The sequence below is a fragment of the Rhodamnia argentea genome, chromosome 4 (assembly GCF_020921035.1).
Source record: "Rhodamnia argentea isolate NSW1041297 chromosome 4, ASM2092103v1, whole genome shotgun sequence".
NCBI classification, from domain to species: Eukaryota; Viridiplantae; Streptophyta; class Magnoliopsida; order Myrtales; family Myrtaceae; genus Rhodamnia; species Rhodamnia argentea.
Window position 1 is genome coordinate 23,142,589 of NC_063153.1, and position 9,897 is coordinate 23,152,485.

Genomic DNA, 9,897 nt, shown 5'->3' on the forward strand with positions numbered 1-9,897 from the left:
GTGCTATTTACCCTTACGTTTGAAGGGCAAGAACAAATCCATGTTGGCGCATCATATGGGTGGATTCAGACTTTAATCAATTGTGACAGCAACTCCATACAAGATTGGTCGAGGCTGAGTGCCAGATCTACTAAGGGTGGGTAACATGGTAATGGAAATTTCAGATGAACAAACAAATGAGTGCTACAAAATGAAGCTGTAGGTCAGGAATGAAGCAAATTTGGATCAGCCTATTAGGAAGAACACTGAATTAAGTATGAAACAAATGGTGTTGTTACAAGAGCACTGACATTTAGGTGCAAATAATCTGTCTGCCCAATACACTTTATTGCATCTAAAGCCAACAACACCATGTAAAAAAGAGAGTTCTAGCTTCTACCCGGCGATCTTGGCAAGCACACATGGCTACGAAGATGTGCCACAATCCCTCCGGACACATCTCAGTCCACTGCCAACCATAGACCTGAGCAAGAAACTGTCATCTTAAAGCTCTGGCATCCCCTTTCCTGTTTTGGCATCATAAGTCCTCTCCAGCACATGTTCCATCGGAGTGTCTTTTGGCCCAGCTGAAAAAAGAAGCATATATTACTGATTTGACGAAGGAAGAAACATCCAAGAAGAACAAGTTCAATAGCAAGTCATCAAAGAAATAAAGGATCCTATGAATAATTGCATTTTCACTAAGATTACTGACTTCATATCCAAGTCTCTCACTGACACATGTGGTCCAAGATCACTCACGCACTTCCATGCACAAGAACAGACAAATATGCACGCGTATAGTACATGCATTTTAAAAAAAATAGACATTGATAATAAATAGCATCTTAGTTAGCTCTAGGTAGCTACCAACAGTAGGTCTTGGCGTAGTCCGTATCTTCAAAATCTCTGGCCGAGGAATTATATTACCAGATGCACCTTGACCTCTTGACACTCTCACTTTTGTGCCATCTTCTAGATATTTAATTCCAACTTTACATGGACTCCTGTCAAAGTAAACAGCAATAAAGAGTATATTCAGTAAGTAAAGAAAATACCAGAAAACAGTGCTGACGCATCCAAAAAACCAGAAAGTATGTATACCCTGTGACTGGGTCAACAATCTGAACATTCGAGACATGAAGAGGGGCTTCCACAGTAAATATCCCACCTTCATGACCTTGGCCTTGCTTAACATGTTTTTTGACCTGCTCAAGATTTGTTAATCCTTGGACAAATAAATAATGGATGTAGATATAATAGTGCGGCTATTGATATGAGGTTTGGTTTTACAAGATAAACACTACATGTTGTGTGGATCTGCACGTCTCATAGCACCGGTATGTGTTATGCATGCTTAATATGTTTTTTTACCATAAAGAATGGATATAGATATAAAAGTGCAGCTATTGCTACAAGGTTTGGTTTTACAGGATAAATGCTACATGTTGTGTGGACCTGCACGACTCATAGCACCAGTACGTATTATGCACCCACTGACGCTAACCTATATGATCGTGGTAAAGCAATACGGACTATCATGCCGAACCACATGGACATTCCATATCGCAGACTTTGCTTCCAATGCCTTTCATGTTTTCTTCAAATCACAACCCTAAAGCATCTGTAGGTATTCATACTCCTATTAAATATAAGAAGATAACTTGGATAAGCATGGGAAGAGGATACATCCACAAAGACCCATATAGGAACCACACTTCTATTAGACCTGTAGTTTTTGCAATCAGTTAACATTTTCTTACTAAATGCCAGGATACACTGAACAAAGGTAACAACATAGTGCTTAATTGCGGCTCGCCACAATTGAAGAAGTCAAATTTATCCCATATTCACTGTCCACAGATAAGTTCAAACCATAAAAGTTAAGGAGAAGGTGGCACATATGAAAAGGAAGAACAAGGTTCGATAGCTCTCACCAGGTTCTTTCCCTCGACAATCACACGATTTTGAGAGCGGATGACACGCTTAATGACACCCTTCTCACCCTTATCCTTCCCTCTAATAATCATTACCTGCAAACAATCAGGACAAGGAAAAAAATGAGTAATTCCCACTCAAAAGTTTTAAAGGAAGAGTAAAAGTTTAACTCTTTTATTGAAGCACACATTATCTCCTCTGAGGATCTTCCAGTTGTGGATGAGCTTCTGAGCTGATTTCCAAACCATTAAGGACGAAAGAAAGTACACGAGACAATCAAATTGCCAACAAGCAAGTATCCCTGCCAACCATCATCAAGAAAAGTCATTGCGAGAAATAATAGGCAACACTGCAATTCCAACAAGGATCCACTCAAATAAATCGATCATGTACTCCATATCCTCAAAGATTCAATGGTTAGGTTCGACAATCTATAAAACATCAAATCTGCATCCTAAAGTGAATATTGTGCATGCAAAATTGGTCGGGTTCGGATTTGACTCGGATTTACCAATTTCATTTTTTACCCGAAAGCGAGGATAAGTTATTTTCTTTTTCTCTCACCTCTGTGACAGAAAGCAAAAGTTTCTATGCCCTCATTTAAGTACCTTGCTCGAGCAACACATCCACGTACAGAACAAATTACAAAATCTGGAAGCAAAGCTCATGATAAATTCCTTCAGTTGAGAGACTTGAGCTGCAATTTTTGAAGCAAATTTGAATTTTAAAGTCTGAGGTCACTAAATTCCTCTACTTAAAAGAAATTTCCAACACTTTGATCATGCTTATGGGGGAGAGAATTTCAAAAGCAGAATCATCCAGAGATGAATGACACAGAGTCACGGCCAGTCAATGGAATTTACAATCCAGAAGGTAAAAGTTCAATCATGGCACTGTTTTGAAGGAAATATTAATCAATGACACATACTAGTAAAATTGATCAAACCAATTAAAATACATCACGTATGGCGAGGAGATCAACAAAGATTAGCTAAGATCAAGACTGTCTCATGCATAGGAGCCTTCGAGCAGCAAGTGTAAATCAGATACTAGCAAACCTCGATTTCTGAGAAGGTCGATTACAAATTACACATACTCAGAATCAGTAAACATACAATCGAGATCAATCCTCATACCAGACTATAGAGGAATTCAGCAATGATAGAAGAATTAACAAGCATATTGACGTGGTTGAGGCAAATAGACAAACACGTTGGAGGCACTCGGTTGAGAAATCCAATGCAAAGATATTGAACAGATTCTTAGCCAAATCATCACAAAAGTATTGCAGCTGCCTTAGAATCATTAATACAGCGTCGGCCACGAACGATTTTCACATCAGCGATGACGAGAATTCTCAGTCTCTGGCTTCATACAGATAGCATTGACGATACCTCGAAGAAGAGTGGCAACTGACCGCGAATGGGGAGGTCGTCGGATACAATAACTTCGTGGAATGGAACGACGAAGTAAGAGAAAACGGAGCCTGTTCTGTGGCGGCAGAACCGGCAAGGGCGGAGGTTGGTGGCCGCTCAGAATGGTTACAGACCAGAACTAAACTCTCGTCCCTCTCTCTGCTTTCTTCGTATCTGCTCTCCTCAGTAGCTCTATATTCTGTGCGTATGAACCTGTGGTGGCCGACGATGGAGGATCGGCGGTGGCTACCGGTGGACTGGAGGCGACGGAGAGAGAGAGAAAATATTAGAGAAATTGCCGAGCTCTGCGCGAGTGTCGTCCCACTGGGCGTCCAGCCCTAAACCCTCGCTCGAAAATGAACGTCCGCGAGAGAGAGAGAGAGAGAGGGTGTTCACGCTTCGTGGACTGGGCTTTGTGGGTCTGGATCTGATGGGCTTCATTGTCTGGTTGGGCCGCCCTTAATGAGTTGGGACTTATGGGTATGGTGGGCCGTAGCTTAATGGGCCTGACGGAATGTACCGGAGCGATGTGGTCGGACCGGGCTGGAGAGTGTAGAGGCCGAACTTAATGGATGGGCTGGATTTATTTCTTAATATATATATATTTTTTATTTGCATGCAAATACAGGCTGAGGTTTTTTCTCTCTCTATAAGCAAATAATATCTCCATCTGGAGGATCCCAGACCAGCACAACTTATACAAATCCATGACTGCTTCAAGCACGACAAATCCTCCTTCATATGAAAGTAAACCTAATTTGTTTTACGTCCCACTTTGACAGGAATTTTTATTAAAAAGTATGTTCATGTGCCATGAGAATTTTTGTTGTCTCCCCCTTTTAGTACTCGAAGCATAGGTGGGATTGCCCGTTCTCATGGCGCCTTCTTTCTTACCATTTTACCTTCTTCTACGGGTATTTAAAAGCAAGAGTTGGAGGTTTACCCCCGCACTCGCGTGTTAGGTGTGTTGCTTCTCAATCTCTATGTCCGGTGAAAAAAGACACGATGGGTCGATTGAAACATCAACCATCTAAAGTTGGAAAAATATTTCGTCGGCAGTTATTAGAGAAAGAAACGAGTTAGGGCTTTGTTTGACGGTGACTTTTAAGAGAACGAGCGGTCCGGCGGGGGGATGTGATGGGTCTTGGACGACGATACATTGGGTTTAATCGACAAATCTATCCGGAGGTGTTATGGGTGCGGAGGAGGAAGAGTGAAATAAGATGAAGTAGAAGAAAATGAAAATGAAAATATGTAAGATGGAAAACAAGAAACGAGGTGGCAGTTCATATCAGTATGTCTACGCATTTGCTGCTTAAGTAACACACATCGTTAGCTAAAAAGCCCATGACAAGTTGCTCAATTTAGTGGAAGGATCGTATTGAGATGATTTTTGGAAGGTTCGGGGAGTAAATTGAACAAAAAAAAATCAGAACCACTAGGACAATGAGAAAACGTTCAAGAACCTCAAATACATTTTCTTTTTTTTGTCTTATTAAGGCGGCAGATGAATTTTTTGTGTTTCATGTCCGCAATTCCGATAAATAATTTGTATCTATTTGTTGCGGATTGTCTTATCGAACCATGGTTTATAATATATTAGTTCTTTATCACGTTGTCAAGGTCCATTAACAGCAAAATTTTCTATGAATTTTCAAGTCATTTTTTGCAAATCAACAAAACACTCCCCCAATCCTCTCAATTAAAGAGTCTTTCCTATTATTCTCGTGCAAAACAACCCAAAACCCCCGAGAAAATATTAGGTGCGACCGGCGGGCCGACGCATCTCCGAGTTGCACCATTCGGCGGGCGCCAAGTGGCGGCTCGGGCCCCACACGCAGAAAATTTTCAAACGCTCAAAATCTTGCTGTCTCCGTTGCTCCTATTAACACCCAACTACTCCCCCCCTTTTTTCTCTATCTCTGTCTCTTCTCTTCCCGATGATCGCTTTGTGCGCCCATCCCATTCGCGAAGTAAAATTTGCTCTTCACACTTGTCTCTCTCAAAGTCCAACCAAAGGGTACCAAGGGCGGATGAACGCCATTTTTGCCCCAATATTTTCTCCCTCTCAAGGTCCAACCACAACCCACGCACTGAGTAGATGAACACCATTGTTGCCGATGTTCGCGACGAAGCTCTTGCGATGTTGACAATGGACGAAGAGCCGACGCCGACAGCGAAGTGGAGTGGCAACGACACGGTGTGGGTTGTGGCTTCGGACCATCTCCCGAGTTCGAGTTTGCGGCGGCAATAACAACACGATTTTTGCCAACGTTCGTGAGGAAGTTCTTGCAGTGCTTTCGGCGACGAACAAAGAGCCGATGGTGAAGTGGAGCGCAATGATATGGTATGGGTTGTGGCTTCGAACTAGCTCCCAAGTTCGAGTTTGCGGCGACGATAGGGTGGCCGAGATGAAGCTTCACGGGTAGAAAGAGCAACAAGAAATAAGCTCCCAAATCCCTCATTCGTTTCGCGAAGCTTGTTACAGGTGTGGGTTGTGGCTTCGGACCAGGTTGAGCCACCAAATTCCAAGCTTTGGTGCTCACTTCCCTAATTGGGACAATACTGTTATTATATCAATAGATAACAAGGGAACCGATATCCGCCCCGATAAGGTGCACAGGTACTTGCGTCATGTAACGACATGATTTTGCTCTCTGTATATCGTCGGATTGTGGTCCTTTGACAATAAATTTATGTTGTTCTTTTTGTGCAATTTAATATACAGAGGATATTGGTCGAAATCTTGGAGGAAGCTAAGGCTACCCTTTGGAAACTTATCGATAAGGGTAAAGTGTCATACTTGCCGAAATAGATGATAGGGTTGATGTCAACACAATCTTTGATTTTTGAGGTCTTTGTTCACCAAAGTGGTGATTAGAAGTGAGTGATGAATGACAAAGCTACCGAGCCAAATCATTGCATCACTTTTCAATTTTGCTGTACTTGAATATGTTTACATAAATTAGGACATGAGAGTAAAGTAATTAGGAACTTTCGCTACTTCAAATACATAGCGAGTTCTCAACTTCTTGGCGATCGGTTGATTTTCGACAAATTAACGTCAAATCGGAGGATTGACCAATATCCCGCTCTTACCCACCCGTGTATCATACTCTCTTTGTAGTGACCCTTTGGTGGATACCAGTTTTGATATATTATGTGTTGGAACTCGAAAGGATCATCGCGAATTTTTGAGTTCCCTAGTAAGACTTTATGATGTAATACTATCTTAATTATTTAAAAGAATGATTTGTTACTTCTGTTTTGTGATTGAGAACTAAATTGTCTGTATAGCGCTCATAAGCACCAAATAGAGATGAAAAGTCACATATGAAATCTGACACACCGACAAGGCCAAAACTGTGAGTCAATTCATGCATTTCTATGTTTCTATTAGATCAAACTCATCATATGTTAGTTTGAATTTAGTAATAGGGAAACAAAAATTATTGAAGTCAATTGTTGAGCTGCTTTTAGTATTCATAGTGTCGATTTCACATAGAAGAAGAGTACTTTAGCCATTGCGGGACTTGTTGTCAAAGTGAAAAACTTCAATTTCATAATCTTATTTCTGTCTATAATTGGTTCCCTCCTTACTTAAATATGTTTCCCTCTGGACATGAAGGTTCTGAAATTTGACCAAGGAAACCGTGAGAGCATCCATTCATTGTGATTTTTGCTGCATTGAACCTAGTTTTATTGAGATTGTTGCTTTTTTTTAAAATCGTTGCAACAATTACTTTGCACATGCAAAGTTATCCAATGGCTAAATCAAAGGTAATTCATCACTCATACTATGAGAGACATATTTTTCTCTCTTAAGTAACGGATGAGATATTATTTTACTTGTAAAAGCACTATGTTAAATACTTTTCGTTCATTTCATTGCAAAATGAAACTTCCCATCTTGCACATGTAATGCGTGATTTGGAGAAAAGTTTTGAACCTGCGATAGGTATGATTTTTTCAAATGAAGTTGAAGCATATAATGATTATGTGGCTTATGCAATTGGCAAATGATTTGGAGTGAGGAAGGATAAGGTGGTTAGAAATGTTAAAGGAGAAATAATCCGACGGACGTTTATGTGTAACTATGAAGGGCGTTACGCCATCGTATCCGACAAAGAAAGGAAATATGATAGGTTTGAAGTTAGATGCGTCTGTCTTGCTCATATCAAAGTTAAGGTGGACGATGATGTGTATGAAGTTATAGAATATGTTTTTGAGCATAATCATGCACTTATACCCAAAGGGCAAAAACATCTAATAAGATGTGGAAGAATGATACTTGATAGCGATAAGGCTGTCCCGACCGATGTGGCAAAATCTGACATTAGGGGGATTTCCTCATTTAAGTTATCAACAAAGAGAGCGGGAGAAAATCAAAACTTGCGTTACATCTTGCATGATGCTCAAAATCTCTTACGCACGTAAAGATCCGATGTTATAAGTAGGGGGATCGTCAAAGTCTACTAAATCATTTTCATTGCATGCAAATGCAAAACTGGATGTTTTTCTACGCTGTTCAAGTAGATCGGGAAGGTAGGTTGACAAATATATTTTGAAGAGATAGCTTGTCAAAATTTGATTACGATTGTTTTGGTGATGTGCTGGTGTTTGATACTACGTATCGTACCAACAAATATAACATGATATATGCACATTTTATTGGGGTTAATCACCATTGAAAGAATACTCTGTTCGGCTATGCATTTTTTGTTGGATGAGATTGTTGATTCATTTATTTGGTTGTTTGAGGTATTTTTGGAGTTTATGGGTAATAAGGCTCCAAAAATCATCTTCTTCGACCAAGACCAAGCAATGGCAAAAGCTATTAGAATGGTGTTTTCGAATACGCAACACCGTTTATGCAATTGGCACATTGGAAAAAATGCCAATCAAAACATTCCACAGTTTTACCACAAGCCGGAGTTTAAGGATAGATATTTCTTTTCGCTTATGTAGAGATGCAAATCGGAGGATGAATTTGAATCTACTTAGAGTGAAATGGAAGAGAAGTGGAAAATTGAGAACAACACTTTGCTTTGGAGATTATACAATTTTAGACATAAATGGAGTTCGGGTTTTGGTCGTAATATTTTTACATGTGGTATAAGATTAAGTTAAAGGAGCAAGAGCACCAATAATGTCTTCCAACGAATGTCGACCAACACATTTACCCTTGTAGAATTTATCCACCACTATGAAGAACAATTGAAGCACATGCGAGAAATTGAAAGTCAAGATTATTATAGTTCTCGTGGGAAGCCCAATATGCATATTTTGAACAATGAAATTTTGACACATGCTGCCTCTTTGTACACTCGTACCGTATTCAAAAGGTTTAAGGAAGAAATGTTACAAAGTATCTCCGAGCAGATTTCAAGTACTACACTCGATGGTTCGGTTGAGATATATACTCTGCGATGTAAGGGGATTCAACGCGAACATGTTGTCCGATTTGATACTGCAAACTTTTTAGTTTATTGTAAATGCAAATTATTTGAATCAAATGAGTGGTTGTGTCGCCATACCTTGCGTGTGTTGATTGGAAACATATCGGTTACGGGCATTCCATCTTTCTATATTTTGAAAAGATGGACTAAGGATACCAAACAAGGGAATGTGACTAATGACTCATCTCAAATGTCAATGGGTCCATCTAAGTTGAATCAATTTTCCACGTTAATGCAAAAATCTTTTGAACCGATGAGTTTAGGAGCCTAAGATGGAAATACTATGAGCATAGTGAGGAAAGCCTTACAAAAAGGGAAGGCTGATATTTCATTATACAAGTTAAGTTTGGTTGCGACCGAGGATGCTAGTAATGATGATAACGAAGCTTCTTTGTGTGACATTACGGTATTTGACCCCCTTCAAAGGAAAGGAAAGGGAATTATTTACGGAAGGCTTAAAAGCTTAAGTGAAAAAAAAGAAAAAGAAAAAATCTAAGAAAGGAACGCCCTTAATGGGAATAGAAAGTCGAGGTGAGTGACTTATTGTTCAAGTTAATATGAGTAGTTAAAATTTTCCCTTATGCTTCTTGATATCAAATAACATATTTAATATTTTATAATGTAGAGCTAGTTGACCAAGCAACACATGATCAAACTTATTTATCTCATTATTCAACGCATTCAAATTAGATTTGCAGTGCCTTTTATCCTAGCAACATTGGTCGTCCTACAATAGATCCAAATTTTCATAATCGGGTGCGTTGCTCTTAGTCTTCCATTTGTATTTACATTTGGCTAGTTTGGTTTTTTTTTTTTTTTTTATATAGATGCAACTAACATACATGATGCCGCTGGGGATTGTGAATGGATTTTCTCCATTCACTAGTCGAGTATGTATTAGTTGAAAGCAACATAATGGATCCATAGAAGCATTTAGTTACATTCTACAAATGGAGTAATTTATTTTATGTAGATGCAATCACTATGCATCATGCCGCTAGGGATTATGAATGGATTTTTCCCATTCACTAGTCAAGTGTAATTATAAAAAACAATTTACATCCCAAAGGATGCTAGTAATTTTTTTATATTGTGTTATTTATTGG

General features: G+C 39.4%; 1 protein-coding gene across 2 annotated transcripts; it reads right to left on the reverse strand.

Moving 5' to 3' along the window:
* Window positions 1-233: 233 nt before the first annotated feature.
* On the reverse strand, window positions 234-3,642 carry LOC115740650 (50S ribosomal protein L24). Of its 2 annotated transcripts, none has more exons than XM_030674183.2 (6): window positions 3,335-3,642; window positions 2,106-2,218; window positions 1,917-2,012; window positions 1,084-1,187; window positions 850-986; window positions 234-566 (listed from the first exon to the last, which is right to left on the reverse strand). In XM_030674183.2, exons 2-6 carry the CDS (start codon window positions 2,163-2,165, stop codon window positions 484-486), a joined length of 480 nt encoding a protein of 159 aa, XP_030530043.1. In that variant the 5' UTR covers window positions 2,166-2,218; window positions 3,335-3,642; the 3' UTR covers window positions 234-483. The 2 variants fall into 2 exon arrangements, with proteins under 2 accessions (XP_030530043.1, XP_030530042.1); XM_030674182.2 differs by having other exon boundaries at window positions 3,312-3,642.
* Between the last annotated feature and the right edge of the window lie 6,255 nt (window positions 3,643-9,897).